We start from the raw sequence: 19,507 nt of genomic DNA, 5'->3' as shown, positions 1-19,507 counted from the left end.
AATGGTAGAGTGTCAGCCTTTAAAAAAGAAAAAAAGAGGGCTGGGAAGATGGCTCAGTGGTAGAGTGCTTGCCTTGCATGCATGAGGCCCTGGGTTCGATTCCTCAGCACCACATAAGCAAAAAGAAAAAAGCCGGAAGTGGCACTGTGGCTCAAGTGGTAGAGCACTAGCCTTGAGCTGAAGAGCTGACGAACAGCGCCCAGGCCCAGAGTTCAGGCCCCACGACCGGACCCAAAAAAAAAAAAAGAAAAAAAGAGGGGCTGGGAAGGTGGCTCAGTGGTAGAACGCTTGCCTTGCATGCCTGAGGCCCTGGGTTCGATTCCTCAGTACCACATAAGCAAAAAGAAAAAAGCTGGAAGTGGTGCTGTGGCTCAAGTGGTAGAGTGCTAGCCTTGAGCTGAAGAGCTGAGGGACAGCGCCCAGGCCCAGAGTTCAGGCCCCACGACTGAACCCCCCCCCCAAAAAAAAAAAAAAAGGAAAAGTTAAGCAATAGCTCAAGGCACTGAATTCAAGCCCTACTGCTGGTGCGCACACACACACACACACACACACACACACACACACACACACACACAGTATTGGGATTTAAACTCATGACTTTGCACTTGCTAGACATAGAATTTATTTTTTGTTTCTATTATTGATCTACATTGAAAACCATGAGTCGAAATCCATGCATCTCATTCTTTTCGTGTGTGAATGTGTGTGTGTGTGTGTGCGTGCGCGTGTGCATGTGCAAATGCTGGACCTGGGGCTTACATCCTGGGCCTGGGTACTGTATCTGAGCTCTTTTTTTTTCTTTTTGCCAGCCCTGAAACTTGAACTCTGGGGTCTGGGCACTCTCCCTGATCTCCTTCTGCTCAAGGCTAGCACTTTACCACTCGAGCTATAATGCCACTTCTGACTTTTTCTGTGATTCATTGGAGATCAGAGTCTCATAGACTTTCCTGCCCAGGCTGGCTTCAAACCATGATCCTCAGATCTCAGCTTCCGAAGTAGCTAGGATTATAGGAGTGAGCCATTGGCACCAGACTTCCCAGAACTCTTTTTGCTCAAGGCTAGGGCTCTATCATTTGAGTCACAGCTCCATTTCAGGCTTTCTTGGTAATTAATTGGAGATAAGAGTCTTTCATTTCACAGACTTGTCTTCCAGACTGGCTTTGAACATTGATCCTAGCTAGGATTACAGGCATGAGCCACTGGTGCCTGGCCCATTCATCTTTAATGAGTCCACTTTTATTTTCCCCGTCTGTAATGCCAAGCCAAAATTGCTTCCAGTTGAGAACCGTTGCCTTGGTTAAATGGGATTCCCCCACCACCACCACCCCACCGTGGCTAATAGGGTCCAGTTTCCCATCCCTTGTCTCATGGCTGGATGGCTTCATGGACAGGTCAGATACACCTCATATGGAACCCCAGCTGCTCCATTACCCACAATGCTCACAGCTGAGGCTTCACAGTGCCAACTGTGAAGTTCAACAGCTGGCTAGACTTCCTGGCTCCCGAAGGCAATCCCAGGTGAGGCTGTTTATAACAGCCAGCGGCCCCAGGAAGAGTGATGACACTTCCCAGGGCAGGTTGCAGAGGGGAGGAGCATCTAAGCAGATGACAAGCACTGACCAGCGAGGTGACTTGGAGAACAGTCACTTCCCCTGTCTGGGATCATTTTTTCATCAGTCAGCTAAGGGCTTGCCATTTCTTCAAGAGTCTAGGCGAGGACTTCTCTTTAATCTCCCTGAAGTGCCCTGAGTGATTAGCATTCTGCTCACTGGGAGAGTTTGTTGATCAACTAGTAATGTCTTGTCCTGATGTGATGTCTGCCTGGAGAACATGGATGGGGGCTGATGAACCATATCCACACTCCTACCAGGTGTTGGCTGACTGTTTTCAAAGAGTCAGTTGAAATTCTTGGGGGTCAGGTGCAAGGCTCTGAGGGGAAACTTTCATTCAAAGATTTTTTAAAATTTATTTTTAGTTTTATTTATTTTTTGGGTCCAGTCGTGGGGCCTGAACTCTGGGCCTGGGCGCTGTCCCTCAGCTCTTCAGCTCAAGGCTAGCGCTCTACCACTTGAGCCACAGCGCCACTTCCGGCTTTTTTCTTTTTGCTTATGTAGTGTTGAGGAATCGAACCCAGGGCCTCAGGCATGCAAGGCAAGCACTCTACCACTGAGCCACCTTCCCAGCCCTTTAGTTTTGTTTTTATTTATTGCCAGTCCTGGGGCTTGAACTCTGGGCCTAGGCACTGTCCCTGAGCTTCATTTTGTTGAAGGCTGGCATTCTATCAGTTGAGCCACAGTGCCACTTCCAGCTTATTCTGTGTATGTGGTACTAAAGAATCGAACCCAGGGCTTCATGCATGCTAGGCAAGCACTCTACCACTAAGCCACCTTCCCGGCCCTATGTATTTATTTTTGAGACAAGGTCTCATTGCACTGTAACCCAGGCTGGCCTGGAACGCATAACCCTCCTTCCTTGGCCTCCCAAGTACTGAGATTACAGGTATGTGTCACATATCGGCTCAGTATTATTACATTACTATATACATTTTATTTTTATTTTTGCCAGTCCTGGGACTTGAACTCAGGGCCTGGGTGCTGTCCCTGAGCCTCTTTGTGCTCAAGGCTAGCACTCTACCACTTGAGCCTCAGCAGCATTTCTAGTTTTGTTTTGTTTTTTCTGAGTAGTTTATTGGAGACCAGATCGACCCCCATCAAATGGTGGTTGCTGAAGAACAAAGCCCCGGATGTGCCCACCGATGTCCATGGGGCCCAGACGGCCACAACCTAGGCATGTGTAAGTGTGCCCTGCGCTGACAGCCTTCCCTTCCTGTGTGACTCCCCACACCCTTCTCAGCACTTCCGAGAATCACCCTCCAAGACACCTGTGCTCAGAGCGGAGCACTCAGCCAGTCCAGATGTTCCTGGCCATGGTCAAGCCACCTTCTGTCTGAAACAGGGACATGGTTCCTCTCTTTGGAGCTTAGATAGTTGACTCACAGTAAGGCCTCCTCCTCCACTAGGCCCAAGACAAGTCCCATGCATTCCTAGGCAGGGAAGCATCGTCTGACTCCTTTTATATTTGAGGCAGTACCAGGGTTTGAACTCAGGGTCTCATACTTGCAAAGCAGGTGCTCCACCATTTCTGCCATGATTCCAGCCCTTTTTACTGTTATTTTTCAAATAAGATCTCTTGTTTATCCCCCTGGTAGGCCTAGACTTCAGCCCTCCTATTCACACTCCCCCTGTGGCTGGGGTGACAGATGTTGACCATCATACCCAGTTATTGGTTGGGATAAGGGTCTCACAATCTTTTTTTTTTTTGTCCTGTCCTGGGACTTGAACTCAGAGCCTGGGCACTGTCCCTGACCTTCTTTTTGCTCAAGGCTAGCATGCTACCACTTGAGTCACAGCATCCTTTCTGGCTTTTTCTGTTTGTGTGGTATGGAGGAATCGAGCCGAGAGCTTCATGCATGCTAGGCAAACACCCTACCACTAAGCCACATTCCCAGCTGTCTCACAATCTCAAATCTCAAACCTCCAAACCCTCTGCCTCCCAAGTAGCTGGGTTACAGGAGTGAGCCACACTATAGCAGCTGACCTCTTAACTCTTTGTCCAGACTATACTCTTAAGCAGCTCTGTTCAAAGGATGACCCTACAAGTGGGAACTCTTTGCAAGCTGTGTCAATCGAACATTCACAAACACGGGACAGAGAGGGGACGGGACAGGGAGGGGTGTGGACCTGGGGCACGTTATACAGGAAGGAGGTGAACAGTTCTTCCAGGCCTGCTCGCTGCCTGCCTCCTCCCACCGTTCATTGTACCACAGTGTCCTTCCTCCCTATCACCCCCCTCCTCCTTGGGAAAAGTCTTGTCTCTAAATCCACCGACGTTTGAGCTACATTGTACAGAAGGGGATGAGACCCACAGATAGTCTTCCCAGGGCCTGTGCAAGTCCTGGGCTGGCGCGCTGGGGGAGGCTCCCTACTGTAACAAAGGCCTGTGGAGCTCTCGGCCTGTGGATTGTGCAACCCAGCAAGTAAGGAAAGCCAGCTGGGGCTGCGGCTGGGCTGGAGGAGAGGAAATATCCCATGGCTGACTGTGCCAAGGTGGTGACGGAGCCAGCCCTCATGCCTGCAGGCAGGGCGGCGGCGCTCTGAGATAAGCCAGCCCCTCAGCTGCAGGTGAGAATCGTTCAAGAGAGTGGCAAATCTTCTCTCCAGCTGGAAGGAGCCGGGCCAGTCCAGGGGACCAGGGGACTGGGAGCCCCACTTCTCTGTGGGCTCCCCACATCCAGGATAAGACCCCCAAGTGCTGACGTCTCCTGTCACTCCCAGAGAACAGGGCAGCATGAGCCGATCAAGGCATGTGGGCAAGATCCGGAAGCGTCTAGAAGATGTCAAGAACCAGTGGGTCCGGCCATCCAGGGCTGACTTTAGCGACAATGAGAGTGCTCGGCTGGCCACAGACGCGCTCCTGGACGGGGGTCCCGAGGCCTACGGGCGGGCACTCAGCCAGGAAGGGGAAATAGACTTCCTGTCCTCCGTGGAGGCCCAGTACATCCAAGCCCAGGCCAAAGAGCCCCCCAGGGCCCCAGATCCTACAGGAGGAGCTGAGGCAGGCCCCAGGGGCCTGGACACCTGCTCCCTGCAGTCCGGTACCTACTTCCCTGCGGCCTCCGAGGGCAGCCAGCCAGCCCTGCTGCACAGCTGGGCCTCAGCCCAGAAACCCTACAAGAAGGAAAAGTCCAGCGCCACTGTGTACTTCCAGACAGACAAACACAACAACATCAGAGACCTGATCCGCCGCTGCATCGCTCGGAGCAGCCAGGTAGGGGTGACGGAGCCCAGGCCCCCTGAGTCGGGGCTGGGGTGGAACCACAGAGCAGGGGAGATGGGATTTAGGAAGGAGTCTGGGGCTCTGCCCTCTGTCGTGCCCTGCATCCCTGATCTCCTGGTCCTCCTGGGGTCTAGGCCATCTCCTTCCAATCCTGCCTGGCCTTTCTCTTCTATCTAAATCCAGCAAAGCCCTTTTTCCTATGCTACAAGTCTCAACCTGGCCCCTTCCCAGCTTACAGCCCTCTGTGCCTCCCACTTGCCATGTGGGAAAAGCAAAACCCTTCACCTACTCCCAGCTCCCAGCTCCCCTCCTTCCTACCATGCGTCTGCAGATCATCCACCTGCCTCAGATCTTCACATGTTCTGTTCCTTTCATCTGGCTAATGCTATTCCTCCCAGCCCAAGTGCCCACCTCCGAGGGCCACTCCAATGGAGATGCCTTCTTGTCCTCTCACCTCTGTTTAAGGTAATCTGTCAAAAAAGTGACACTAAGGCACTGAAATCAGGCTAGGAGCCAGGCAGAAAGTAGACTCAGCACCCCAAAAGGAATCCCTTTCCCTGTTTGTTGTTTGTGCTGGTACTGAGGCTTGAACTCAGGGCCTTAAAATCTTGCGTGGCTCTTTTATTAAGGCTGGCTGGTGCTCTACCACTTGAGCCATACCTCTAGTTCCCTTTATTGTTCAGCTCTGGAAGTGAACCCAGAACCTCCTTTTCCCCTTTATCACTGGGGCCACACTCCTAGCCCAGGATCCGCATCTTTTATTACTTTGTTTGTACGTTTATTACAGGGCCTTAGCTTTTTGTTGGTGGTAGTGGTTGTGGTTGTGGGGCTTGAACTCTGGGACTGGGTGTGTCCCTAAGCTCCTTTTGTTCCAGGCTAGTACACTATCATTTGAGCTACAGTGCCACTTCAGACTTTTTCTGTGATTAATTGGAGATAAGAGTCGCACAAACTTTCCTGCTCAGGCTTAGAACCACAATCCTCAGATCTCAGTAACTAGATCTTAGATCCGAGTAACTAGGATTATAGACATGAGCCACCAGTACCTGGCCTCCCTGAGCCTTTTTTTGCTCAAGGCTAGCACTCTACCACATTAAGCCAAGGCTCCATTTCTGGTTTTTAAGAGGTTAATTGGAGATAATTACATGGGTTTTCCTGCCCGGGTTGGCTTTGAACCATGATCCTCAGATCTCAGCCTCCTGAGTAGTTAAGATTACAGACATGAGCCACCAGCACCTGGCCACTTAGCTGTTTTTCTCAAGGCTAGTGCTCTACCACTTGAGCCATACCCCTACTTCTAGCCTTTTGGTGGTTAATTAGAGATAAGAGTCTCTTGGATTTGTCTGCCCAGTCTCAAATCTCAGCCTCTTGAGTGCTAGGATCACAGATGTGAGTCAGTGGCTCCTGGCAGGATTGACAATTCAATAAGGGACTTTGGAAGGTCAACAGTCCTCTGGGACCAGTGTCTGGCTAATAGACACTGTGGCAGCCCTGCCAGGCATCCTCCCAGGGTCTCTATGTACCGGGTCTTGGCTGGCCACCAGGCCCGCTGGGGATCAGATGGAAGTCTCCCTCTCTCTGTGTGCAGGTGACTGCTCAGCTCAGGGCTGAGGATGGCCAGGAGTAGCAGGGGAGGGGCGATGGGCTCCAAGGATGGACATTGGCCCTCTCTGTACAGATGGACAGACTTGCCATCTATCTATAAAGTTTAATACTTGTCTTCTTTGGTGTCGTTGAGACCATTTAGTTTGTTATACTCAAAAGCCCTACGGGGACAGGCAGTTATTTAAGCTCATTTGGTACTAGGGCCCAGTCTTTCCTTATCCCAGAGTCGATACTTAAGGTTCTGGAAAGAGCCACGGGGTGGTCAGGAGGCTGTATGTGGAGGGAAAGGGAGGGAGCGGAGTGCTGGGAAATGAAGTGGAAGCTGGGGCTGGGTGAAGTGCTTGTACAGCTGGGCAGCACAGAGCAGTGCTTCATGTCTCCTGCCAGGCGGCCCCAGTGTTTGATAGATGGTCCAGGCAGGCAGTCTGGAGCCTAGGCTGCTTGGAGCTGTCAGGGCCACCCTGGGTAAGACCCCGATTTCCCAAGGCCCAGCTGTCCCCAGGCTGGACTGAGGTCCCTTCCGTTTCCCCAGGCCTGACCTCCCCTTGTGATACCCTGAGCTCTCTAAGGGGTGGAGTGGACCCCCCTGGGCCTGGGGGAGGGGGACACCCCATCCCAAAGCCATCTCAGAGCCTAGGAAGCCCAAGCTCCTGGTGGAGTCAGTCCCCTTTCCTTACTTCCCACTTTCAAGGTTCCTTGGGCTGGGAAGGTGGCTCAGTGGTAGAGTGCTGGCCTAGCACGCATGGAGCCCTGGGTTCCATTCCTCACTACCACCTAAACAGAATAAGCCTGGTGCTGTGGCTCAAGTTGTAGAGTGCTTACCTCGAGCAAAAGAAGCTCAGGGACAGTGTCCAGGCTCTGAGTTCAAGCCCCAGTACTGGCAAAAAAAAGAAAGAAAGAAGGAAGGAAAGAAAGAAAGAAAGAAAGAAGAAAGAAAAGGTTCCCCTCCTCCTCCTCCTCCATATTCCAGGGCCCACTCGGGCTTTCAAAGCAACACAGCACATTACAACACTTCCAACCTGAACCTTTCACCTAAAAGGAAGTTTTTCCACCTCTTCCTGGCAAGTAGAAGGAAGACCTGGCACCGCTGGGTCTGGGCTGAGGTCACCTTTTCGGGTGATTCCCCTCTTCCTGGGCCCTAGAAGAATTCACCTGCAGGCTGAGTTTGTGTGATGTCCCTGTGACAGGCACGCACACGTGCACAGGAGTGGATGCCTGTTTCCATGGCAACAGCAGCCACAGGTTGCCCTTCCAAGCAGATGGACAGAGGAGGAGAAAGGTGGAAGGAGATCAGGCCTGACGTCTCCCCTTGAGAGAAGAAGGGAGGCAGCGGAAGCAGCTCTCTGTGCCTGGGAAGGGTGGTGACTAAGGCAGGCTTCTCAGAGCAGGTGGCCTCTGCGTCCAGTCAAGGCTGAGTAAGAGTTTGCCCCGCAGGGAAGGAAGGGAAAGGATTCCAGGCAGAGAGAAGCTCAGGGGGTGGGAAGGAGGTGGAAGAGGTATCTGTGTCTCAGAAGAGGGGGAAATTCTGTTACCACCCAACAGGACCAGAGCTGGGGGAGAGATGTGGACAGGGATGGGGGCTCTGGCACAGGTGCAGCTGTGCTATGTCTGTGTGTGTGTGTGTGTGTGTGTGTGTGTGTGTGTGTGTGTGTGAATCATGGGGCTTGAACTCTGGGCCTGGGCACTGTCCCTGAGCTCTTCAGCTCAAGGCGAGCGCTCTACCACTTGAGCCACAGCGTCACTTCTGTTTTTCTGGGGTTAATTGGAGATAACAGTCTCATGGATATTCCTGCCCAGGCTGGCTTTGAACCTCAGTCCTCAGATCTCAGCCTCTTGAGTGGCTAGGATTACAGGCGTGGGCACCAGCGCTCAGCTGTGCTGTCTTTTTTTTTAATTTTTATTTTATTGTAAAGATGTTGTACAGAGGGGTTACAGTTACATGAATGAGTAAGGAAACGAATATATTTCTTGTTGAGCGTTGTTACCGCTTCTCTTGTTGTTTTCCTACTATCCCTTCCCTCTCTCTCCTCACTCACTCCCCCTCTCCCTCCCCCATACTGAATCTTATACATGGGGTCAGACAGAAGAGCAGCAGGTGTTAAGTTGTGTTGCTAAACCTGCTGGCAGTTCTGTGAGGCTCTGACATTGTTTCTTTGGTTTTGTTTTTGTATGTGTGCCAGTACTGGGGCTTGAACTCAGGGCCTATCCATTAGATTTTTTGTTCAAAGCTGGCACTCTACCACGTAAGCCATGGCTTCACTCCTAGCTTTTTGGTGGTTAATTGGAGATAAGAGTCTCCTGGAAGCCGGGTGCTGGTGGCTCACACCTGTAATCCTAGCTACTCAGGAGGCTGAGATCTGAGGATCGCGGTTCAAAGCCAGCCCGGGCAGGAGAGACCGTGAGACTCCTATTTCCAATAAACCACCAGAAAACTGGAAGTGGCGCTGTAGCTCAAGTGGTAGAGCGCTCGCCTTGAGCTGAAGAGCTGAGGGACAGCACCCAGGCCCAGAGTTCAAGCCCCATGACCGACAAAAAAAAAAAAAAAAAGAGTATCCTGGATTTTCCTGCCAAGGCTAGCTTCCAATGGCGATCCTCAGATCTCAGCCTCCTGAGCAGGTAGGATTATATTTCTGAGCCACCAGCGCTTAGCTAAGGCTTTGCCCTTTAGAACCCGCTGTCCACAGGAGGCCAGATTGCCTTTACCCAGCCAGCCCCTGGCAGCAGATTAAGGCTGGAGACAGAAGACAAATTGGCCTCCTTTAAGGCAGGTGTCACAGAGATCAGCAGGAATGTAGAACAAGCTGGGTGGTTCATGCCTGTCATCTTAGCTACTCAGGAGGCTGAGATCTGAGGATCGTGGTTTGAAGCCAGCCCAGTCAGGAAAGTTCATGAGACTCTTATCTCCAATTAACCACCAGAAAACCAGAAGTAGAGGTGTGGCCTAAAGTGGAAGAGCACTGGCATTGAGCAAAAGAGTTCAAGGACAGTGCCCAAGCCCTAAGTTCAAGCCCCCAAACAGAACAGAAAGAAAAAGAAAAAAAGAAGGGAATGTGGCTCAGTGGTAGAGCACTTGCCTAGCATGCATGAAGCCCTGGGTTCGATTCCTCAGTACCACATAAGCAGAAAAAGCCGGAAGTGGTGCTGCGGCTCAAGTGGTAGAGTGCTAGCCTTGAGCAAATGAAGCTCAAGGACACTGCCCAGGTCCCAAGTTCAAGCCCCAGGACTGGCAAAAAAAAAAAAGAAAGAAAGTAAAACAAGAGGGCTGATGTCCCTACTTGATGATAGAGCATCTGCTTAGCTTGTGTGAGACTGTGGGTTCCTAGCAACACACACACACACACACACACACACGCACGCACACGCACACGCACACACACATACACACACACACACACACACACACAAGACAGGACCACTCCGCTTGCTACACTTTGTTTTGAAAATACAGGTCTTTTCACTAGCCCTGTTATTTTTTTGTTACCATGTAACGGGTTGACTACTGATACTCTGAAGTGGCAAAGCTTTCCATTTTTTCACTTTTAGTTCCTCAGATGGCAGCTAGCAATAGTTATAATTCACATTAACAGGAAGTGGTGCTGTGGCTCAAGTGGTAGAGTGCTCACCTTGAGCTGAAGAGCACAGGGACAGCACCCAGGCCCAGAGTTCAAGCCCCACGACTGACCAAAAAACAAAATAATTCACATTAACAGAAGCTTTTTGAGACTGTCCATGATTTTTGAAGTGTTTTTTTAGCATAAGTTAACGTACAGGGCAAGGTGTCATCATGACATTTCCATACATCCATATCCCGATCCAAGTTACCCCTCCAACTCTCCCTCCCCTCCTCCTCCTTCTAGAGCAATCTCATCGCTGTTTCCACACACGTGTATAAAGTACTCTGATCACAGTATTCCTCTCTGTTGGTCCTCCCCCACCCCTCTCGTACCTGTTCCCCAACACAACCTGTTTTACTTTCCTCTCCTTCTTCTTTTTCATTGCGCAGAGGGGGTTGCCACCGCAGCTCACACATGCATTTATTATAGCTCAGTCAGATTAAGGTGATCTATGAGATTGTCAGTAGTTTTTGTTTTAGTTGGTTGTAGAGCTTGAATCAGGGCTTGGGCGCTGTCCCAGAGCTCTTTCTCCCTGCCTCCCCCACCAAGGTTAGGGCTCTACCACTTTAGGACACAGTGCCACTTCTGGTTTTTGAGTGGTGAATTGGAAATAAGAGTCTCATGGGGACTTTTCTGTCTGGGCTGGCTTCGAACCATGATGTAATCCTAGGGTTACAGATGTGAGCCATCAGCGCCCAGCTTTGCCAATAGTTTTTTTTCAGTGTGTGTGTGTGTGTGTGTGTGTGTGTGTGTGTGTGTGTGTGTGAAGAGTGTTAGGTATTTGGGGGCCCTCCCTGGATGGCGCTGGTATCTGACTGATCCTCACCTGAACCAAGCGCCCACCCTACCCCATCCCTCTTGCTCAGACCCATGGAGAACAGGCACACACATTCACTCTCCTCATGACCTGAGGTAAAACAACATTCTAGCATTGTGTTATTCTAACCTTACCGACATGTTCTAGTCAACAGTGCACATAACCATGAGTCATAGCTTAACCTCAGATAAAGACAAATGATCACCTTTGCTTTCCCACAATGCTCTTATCTACCTTCTTAAGCTTTCAGTTAGGCTGACCATCCTGATAGCTCATGTTCCGTTACTGGGCTGGTCTCAGGTAGAGAAAACCCTTTGCTGAGGCTGGGAATATGGCTTCCTGGTAGAGTGCTTGCCTAGCATGCACGAAGCCCTGGGTTAGATTCCTCAGTTCTGCATAAACAGAAAAAGGCAGAAGTGGTGCGGTGGCTCAAGTGATAGATGCTAGCCCTGGGCACGGAAAGACTCAGGGATAGAGTCTAGGCCCTGAATTCAAACCCCAGGACCTGCAAGAAAGAAAAGAAAAGAAAGAAAGAAAGAAGAAAGAGAGGGAGGGAAGGAAAGAAAGAAAAAAAGAAAGAGGAAGGGAAGGGAAGGGAGGGAGAAGGGGAAGGGGAAGGGGAAAGGGGAAGGGAGGGAGGGAGAGAGGGAGGGAAGGAAAGGGAAGAAGGAAAGAGAGAGAGAGAGAGAGAGAGAGAGAGAGAGAGAAGCCTTTGCTGGGTATCCAGTGTTTCCTTGGGAAGTCTGTTCCCTCCGCTAGTTTCTTCTATAACAGATCACACAGTGACTGCTGAGTAAGCAGGACTTCTCCAACCCACTGGGCTGGTTCATATCTGGCTTAGGAACACCTGAACACAGGGAGGGAGGCATAGCTCAGTCAGTAAAGTGCCAGCCCATGAGTGAAAGCGTAAGGTAGCAAGTTCAAATCCTAGTCGGGGACCTTAAAGAAGAAAAAAACACTTGAAAATGAGTGACCATGGCAGGCCTAGCTCCTCAGAGCTAAGAATCCATGACTATTTTTCTTTCCTCTCTGCTTGTTCTGTCCCCCTCTCTGCTCTTCCTTTAGCCTTTCTCCACTGCCCCCTGCCCTCCAACAGTGAGCCTACAGACAAAGCAGATGTACAGGGGCTGGATGGGTGGCATCAGAACCAGAGCCAAAGACCCCCTACTCCAGTTCTTCCTGTCCCTTCCTGGAGCTCTCTCCATCATCCCCTCCGCTGCCCGACCTCCCCTCCAGCTCTGACTTAAGAAGTTTGGCTAAAGGCAGTCAGCGTATAGCTCTGACTTCTTTGGTAACGGAGCCTTCTGCTCTGGCCCAGGTTCTGGCCATCCTGATGGATGTGTTCACGGATGTGGAGATCTTCTGTGACATTCTAGAGGCTTCCAACAAGCGCGGGGTATTCGTCTGTGTGCTCCTGGATCAGGCAGGTGTGCAGCTCTTCCAGGAGATGTGTGACAAAGTGCAGATCTCTGACAGACACCTCAAGGTAGGGGAGTAATGACAGTCCGAAGGGGACTTGGTATCAGTCAGGGTAAGAGAGGTGATGCTGTGGTAACGAATGCCCCCGTCTCAATGGTTCTGTACAACAATGGATTCTTTTCTGCTCAATGTCCTGTGTAGATTACAGAGCTGTCTTCCACCCAGCAGCACCGTAAGGAACACACAGCCTCCAAGACAGCAGTGACAGGGCGAGAGGGGGCTGTCAGACTCCAGTGTGCCCATCTGCCACTGGCCTGCGGGGACGTGTACGGGCACGGGGGTTATCTAATGAGCAGCAGTCTGCCACAGACTCCTTTCCTCCTCTCAGCAGCCATGTGCCTCACTGGGCAGGCTGCCTGCTGGATCCTTAGGACACGTATTTCCAACTCTGGTCCCAGGGAAGTTGATGTTGTCAGAACTAACAGAACTCCCTATTTCCTACTCCTGGAAGAGAGATAAGATTTTAATTAGACACACAGAGTTGATTGAGGGTAGCTAATTCAAAGTTCTCTGTGTGTGTGTGTGTGTGTGTGTGTGTATGTGTGTGAGAGAGAGAGAGAGAGAGAGGATTGAGGGTAGCTAATTCAAGGTTCTGTGTGTGTTTGTATGTGTGTGTGTGTGTGTGTGTGAGAGAGAGAGAGAGAGAGAGAGAGAGAGAGAGAGAGAGAATGTGTGCTACTCCTGGTCCTGGGCTTGAACTCAGGTCCTATGTGTTTGTCCCTCAGCTTCTTTTGCTCAAGTCTAGCACGCTACCAGCTAACCCACAGCTTCACTTCTGGCTTTTTTTAAGGTGTGTGTGTGTGTGTGTGTGTGTGTGTGTGTGTTTAATTGCAGAGAAGAATCATGGATTTTCCTGCCCATGCTGGCTTCGATCTACCATCCACAGGGCTCAACCTCCTGAGTAGCTAGGATTGCAGGTGTGAGCACCGCACCTGCTGTGCTAATTCAAGATCTTGTGTAGACTCAGCCAATCAGCTGATGGTCCCTGTAGGTCCATTTCTGGTAGCCCCTCCCACCCAAGGATGAAGGCTCCTCTGTCCCTCGCTCCCTGTGCTGACCTAGGCCTCCCTCCCAGTGCCACAGGCCTCAGCCCTGCTGGCTGTCTGCGTCTGCCTGACATGCACTGGGCCTCATCTTCTTGGCAGGAGACCATGGAAACAGATCAAGAACTCCAGCCACCCCTGACATCTGCTCACCACAGGGCGCTGGACCCCACAGTATTCTTCCTCCCTTAGCTTCAAGCCTGAGACAGATCCCCACCCTTCACCTGCCTTGCGCTTCATTGGCCTTCAGTGGGGTCTGTTGAAGACTGGGAAGGGAGCACTGCTAGGGCGATGAGGGAGGAATAGAACCAGGATTTGGGTCACGGTCACACCTTCCCATAGGACAACCCAGTGCCCTAGGGATGTTGACAGAACTGTCCCCTCTGGCTACCCTGGGCCATTCCTCTGACCAGCTGGGTGACAGTCTTTCATAAAGCCTGGGCAGGGTGGGGCTTGTCCTTAAGTGACAGGCTTCTTGTGGTCCATGCATGTGTGGCTAGGGGCTTCATGGGCATGTGTGTGTGTGTGTGTGTGTGTGTGTGTGTGTGTGTTATTTGAGTTTGGCCTCTTTTCCTTTTTCTTCACTGCCAGCCAATGGCAGGACAATGAGAAAATTTAGAAAATTAAGTCAGAGAGAAATATAAATAGCCTACGATCGCACGAGGCAGAGATCACAAGTTCACATCTTGATTAATATCTTTGTGGACTTTTTCCAAAGACAAATCATCTTAGATCAGGCAACTAGATCAGGATGTCATACCACAGGTGGCTTATAAAAAGTGGAATTTTAGCCAGGCACCAGTGGCTCACGCCTGTAATCCAAGCTACTCAGGAAGCTGAGATCTGAAGATCGCACTTCAAAGCCAGCCTGGGCAGGAAAGTCACTGAAACCCTTATCTCTAATTAATCACCACAGAAAACTGGAAGTGGTGCTGCAGCTCAAAGTGGTAGAGCACTAGCCTTGAGCAAAAAAGCTCAGGGACAGTACCCAGGCCCCGAGTTCAAGTCCCTCGACCAAAAAAAAAAACAAAAAACCAACATTACAGAATTCGTTTTTCCCAGGTATGGGAGATCCGCAGGGAACTTGTTCTTAAGTGGCTGTGTTCTGACTACATCCTCACAGGCTGGTGCCAGAGAGCTGCAGAGACCTCTCAGCTCTCAGTTCTCCAGGACCCATTCATCACACAGGGCCACTAATCTTCCTTAGGGCTTCCCCTCAGGACCTAGTCATCTCCCTAAAGCTCTGCCCTTCAATGCAATCATATTGAGAGGAATGCATATTCAGTCTCTAGCCAAAATGTGCACAAGTGAAGCCTTGCTTAGTAAATGACCCCCTTGACTTTGCTTCCAACAGAACATTTCTATCCGGAGTGTGGAAGGGGAGGTGTACTGTGCCAAATCAGGCAGGAAATTCTCAGGCCAAATTCAGGAGAAGTTCATCATTTCAGACTGGAGATACGTTCTGTCTGGATCATACAGGTGAGCTCCTATAGGTATCTCCTACTGAAGCTTTATGAATGCTAAGGGCTGAGTGAGATACCGACCAGCTGCATTGCAAAGAAATGAGAAAATGGAATCACTGGACGAAAGAGCCAAAAATTAAGGGAATTTAGGATCCAGAGCAGGTGGCTTTGAGCTCCATCCCTTCAGCTGTCCCCAAATACATTGCACTTTAAAACCATCTGGAGGGGCTGGGAAAGTGGCTCAGTGGTAGAGCGCTTGCCTTGCATGCATGAGGCCCTGGGTTCCATTCCTCAGCACCACATAAGCAGAAAAAGTTGGAAGTGGTGCTGTGGCTCAGGTGGTAGAGCGCTAGCCTTGAGCTGAAAACAAAACAAAATCTGGACTTCAATCTTGGCAGGCACTGATGGCTCACACCTGTAATCCTAGCTCTCAGATCTGAGAATGGTGGTTCAAACCCAGCCAGGTTAGGAAAGTAAATGAGATTCTTATCTCCAATTAACTGCCAAAAATAATGCCAGAAGTGGAGCTGTGGCTCAAGATGGTAGAGTACTAGACTTGAGCAAAAGAACCTCAGGGACAGCACCCAGGCCCTGACTTCAAGCCCCAGGACTAGCAGATAGATAGATAGAAAGAGCAAGCTAGAGAGAGAGACAAAGAGAGAGAGAGAGAGAGAGAGAGAGAGATTCTTTCCTAGAAACTTTCAGTTCTAAGACCCTGCCCCAACATCATCAATGAGGCCACGAAGTTTCGAGCAATAGCACACTTCCCAGCATCCACAGTGTAGTACAGCAGTTGTCTCCAGGGAAAGCGAGAGGGCGAACCCGGGCTCCCTGTCAACAGCTGTCACTTGGAAATGTGCTATGATGATGAGTGGAAAGATAAAATGCAGGGAAACTAGTTTCTGTCACCTGCGTGCATGGTGAAAATTGGTGAGGGCCCTGCAGGGTCTGAGAGATTTTGAGTGAAAGGTGGAGGGTGGAGGGTGGAGGACCAAAACATAATTCCAAAAAGTACATTTATTGCCCTGAATCAAAGTCAGAGGAGCATAAAAGCAAAAACATGCCATGCACAGGCATGCCTAGTGTGGAGGGGGGGGATTGGAGGATGGAGGGGAGCAAGCAGGGAATGAGAGAGGTCATGCAGGGACCTAAGAAGTTGCCAGGGCATCTTTAGACTTGTTTTGTTAAAGCAAAACACACACCAAGGATCCCTAACAGCAGAGTGAGCCTCGCCTCCCTCCCTAACACCTGGCTTAGCTACAGGGGCTCCCATCTCTGGACCTGTTGGTGCTTCTGGAAGGGAGAAGTTGAAACAAAGCTTCCTTGTTCCCAGGATTATCCTGGCATGTGTGGGCCCGCGCAGCCCCACGGAGCAGCAGCAGCACACTAACCCCCAGGGCAGGGGGGCCAGGCCCGGCAGGCCTGGCGCTGAAGCAGGGGAGGGCCTGTCCCTCATTTCTGCTCAGCTCAGGCAATGCCCCTCCCCTTGTCACCCCAGTCCTCTCAGGCCAGCCATCCTCCCCCACATGGCACCCACCCCACCGTTGGCTTACCAAAGGAAGGAGCCAGGAATTTCTAGGCATCTCCTCTCAGTAGAGCTGTGTGCATCTTCACTGCATTTTCACACACACACACACACACACACACACACACACACACACACACACACAAATGCTTTAAGAATGTTGTGGGCATTCCAGATCTCTAAATGGACCCCACGGCCTGCCCTGGGGTGTGCTTCAGTGTATGTTTGGGCCACATTTTTGCAGCCCCCTAACCGTGGCAGGGGGCAGGGGTCCCATTGGGGAGGGGAGAGGCTGACCACGCTGCTTGGTGACTTCTCAGTGCAGAATGGACTCCGCACATAGTCCCTTCCTGCCGCCTTGGACCTTGCAAAGACCCCGGATCTGCACACCCTGCAGGAGCCTTGAGACCCACACTCACTGTAGTGATCAGTTATTCACCTGCAAACACATCAGAGCCTTCACACTGTCATCTATAGAGATGTTACTAGAAAGTCGTGCAGATTCTTTTGTCCTGTGAGAGACAAAATTGAGCAAGAAATGAAATGTAGTGAAAATTACCCCCCACCCCCGCACCAGTCCGCTAGTGTTCTGCCACTTGAGCCACAATTCCACTTCCAGTCTTTTTATTTGTTTGTGGCTAATCAGAGATAAGAATCTACTGGACTTTCCCGGTCCCTGCCCCCACCAGCTGGCTTGGAATTCCAATCTCCTGAGTAGCAAAAATTACAGGTGTGAACCACCAGTACCTGGCTTTGAAAATGATTTTTTTATTTTCGTTGTGGGGCCTGAATTCTGGGCCTGGGCGCTGTCCCTCAGCTCTTCAGCTCAAGGCTAGCGCTCTACCACTTGAGCCACAGCGCCACTTCCAGTTTCCTAGTAGTTTATTGGAGATAAGTGTTTCACAGATTTTTCTTCCCAAGGTGGCTTTGAACCGTGATCCTCAGACCTCAGCCTCCTGAGTAGCTAGGATTACAGGTGAAAACCATCGATGCCCAGCAAAAATTATTTTTTTTAAGTTTATTAAAGTAAAAAGAAGGGAGCCACGGGTTTGAGTCAGGCCCTGGGGCCCCAATGCTTTGTTGGGATGGGTTTTATTCAGGCTGGAGGTAGATCCTTCATTTGATGTGAACGCTCACGAGCAAGTTGATTGACTGGTGTACCAGATGTGCATCTGTGCCGCCCCTCATAAGAGACAGACCTTAGGTCCTGTACCTCACGGCACACCATAGTGCCAAGAGGTCCTGCAGGGTCCTTGTTGTTGTCTTCTGTGTCTGTGCAGTGTGTCGGGAGAGGAGGGGAGGGGTCTGCTCGCCAGATGAACCCCCTGTCAGACCCTGGCTTCAGCTCCTCTGTTCCCAGTCATCTTACCAGCATGTTAATGAGCCCCTTTAGATGGGATTTATTTGATTGCTATTTGCTGATCTTGGGACTGTCAGGAAAGGGGCTCTTGAGGGCAGATCCGTGTCTGTTGCCTTGGCAACCAGAAACCTCATGCTTGCTGCTGCCTCCGAGGGAGTGACATAGCCAGCCACGGTTTTCTTGGATTTTTTCCCCCTCTTTTTTGGTGCTTTTCATGGGCACCAAAAAACAAAAAGCCTGGGTACTGTCTCTGAGCTTTTTGCTCAAGGCTTGTGCTCTACCACTTGAGCCACAGCTCTACCTCTGACTTTTTAGTGGTGAATTGGAGATGAGTTCTCACAGACTTTTCTGCCCGGCTGGCTTTGAACCTTGATCCTCAGATCTCAGCCTCTTAGTAGCTAAGACTGCCGGCACAAGCCATCAGCACCGTATGAGCCAGGGTTTCAACCCCCAGGTTTCTTCTACTAGGGGGAGGTGGGATTGTAGTGGGTTAGTAGTGAGGGGAATCCCCCTTCCCTGCCCTAAGGGGTCCCACTTCTCTCCTTACCCCTCCCCTGTCTTCTCTTCCTCTTCAGCTTCTCCTGGCTCTGTGGACACGTGCACCGGAACATCCTCTCCAAGTTCACGGGCCAGGCAGTGGAGCTGTTTGACGAGGAGTTCTGTCACCTCTACGCCTCCTCCAAACCCCTGATGGGTCTGAAGTCCCCCAGGCTAGTGGCACCCCTCCAGCCCAGCACCCCCAATGGCCGCCTCAGCGGCAGCAGCTGCTCTGCCAGTGACCACACATCCTCCAATCCCTTCAGCAGCTCCTCCACAGGCAGTAACCCCCACAACCAGAGTCTGTCCACGTCCTCAGGGCCGGGAAGCCCCCTGACCCCAAACCCCCCAGCAGCCCCCAGGTTTCAGCCCTACCACAGCCCCTGGAGAGCTCCGGCCACCCAGGCCCCCTTCTCCCCCAGGCCTCACGACAGCCCGCCCGCCGTCTACAGCAACCTCAAGGCCTACAGGCCCACCCGGCTGCAGCTGGAGCAGTTTGGCCTGGTGCCCAGGGCGACCCACACCTGGAGGCCTTTTCTACAGGTCTCCCCTCATTTCTGAAGGGGCTCTGCCCAGGGCCAGGAGTGGAGTGCCTGGCCTCACCCTAATGACTAATCACATTGCATGGGGCTACAGGTTGAGACCATCTACTTGTCAACCCCCACCAGTCCCCGAGTTTTTGTCTCTGGTTTGGCCTTTGTAGCCCATTCCAGAAGGTTCTAGGGAAGTAGAGGACAAGATAGTGCTACCAGAACCCCTATCTTCTTCCCTAGATCATCCAGAGCTTCGATGATAATGGGCCCTGAGGCAGAAGCACCCCCCCCCCCCCCACCACGTTTTACCCATGGTAGACTGAGGATCTGGGATGTAACTGAAGGACAGTCAACGGCTGCTTCCTAGTGCCCAGGAATGGCCCACTCCCCAGACAGCCCAAAAGGAAGGATTCAGGAGAGAATGTGGGAACATTCTGGATGGTTCTACAAGAAATTCTTTTCCCCTGAAAATGCTAACACTTGGCTTTCTCTGGACCCAGTGAATCAGGGAACCTGTCCTTAAGTTATGTGAAGCTACTGGAAGCTGGTCAACAGAATGGGGTGAGCTGAGGAGTCTAGAGGTTCTACTTGGACATGTCAGTTTAACAGAATCAGATTCTTGCTTCAGAGAGCCATGGACTAGACCAGAGGCCCTTGGACCTGGTCTCTCCATCAGAGCCTGAGTTATTGGGGTC

General features: G+C 51.2%; 1 protein-coding gene across 1 annotated transcript; it reads left to right on the top strand.

Annotated features, from left to right (window-relative positions):
• The first annotated feature begins 4,347 nt into the window (after positions 1 to 4,347).
• Fam83a (family with sequence similarity 83 member A) lies at positions 4,348 to 18,840 on the top strand. The gene is made up of 4 exons (XM_042673219.1): positions 4,348 to 4,827; positions 12,191 to 12,358; positions 14,749 to 14,873; positions 18,318 to 18,840. The coding sequence occupies exons 1-4, from the start codon at positions 4,348 to 4,350 to the stop codon at positions 18,838 to 18,840; spliced, it is 1,296 nt and encodes a 431-aa protein (XP_042529153.1).
• The last annotated feature ends 667 nt before the right edge of the window (positions 18,841 to 19,507 follow it).

The sequence above is a fragment of the Dipodomys spectabilis genome, unplaced genomic scaffold (genome assembly GCF_019054845.1).
Source record: "Dipodomys spectabilis isolate Male_0828 unplaced genomic scaffold, ASM1905484v1 ptg000783l, whole genome shotgun sequence".
In the NCBI taxonomy this organism is placed as follows: Eukaryota; Metazoa; Chordata; class Mammalia; order Rodentia; family Heteromyidae; genus Dipodomys; species Dipodomys spectabilis.
This window is presented reverse-complemented; position numbering and strand designations above follow the sequence as displayed.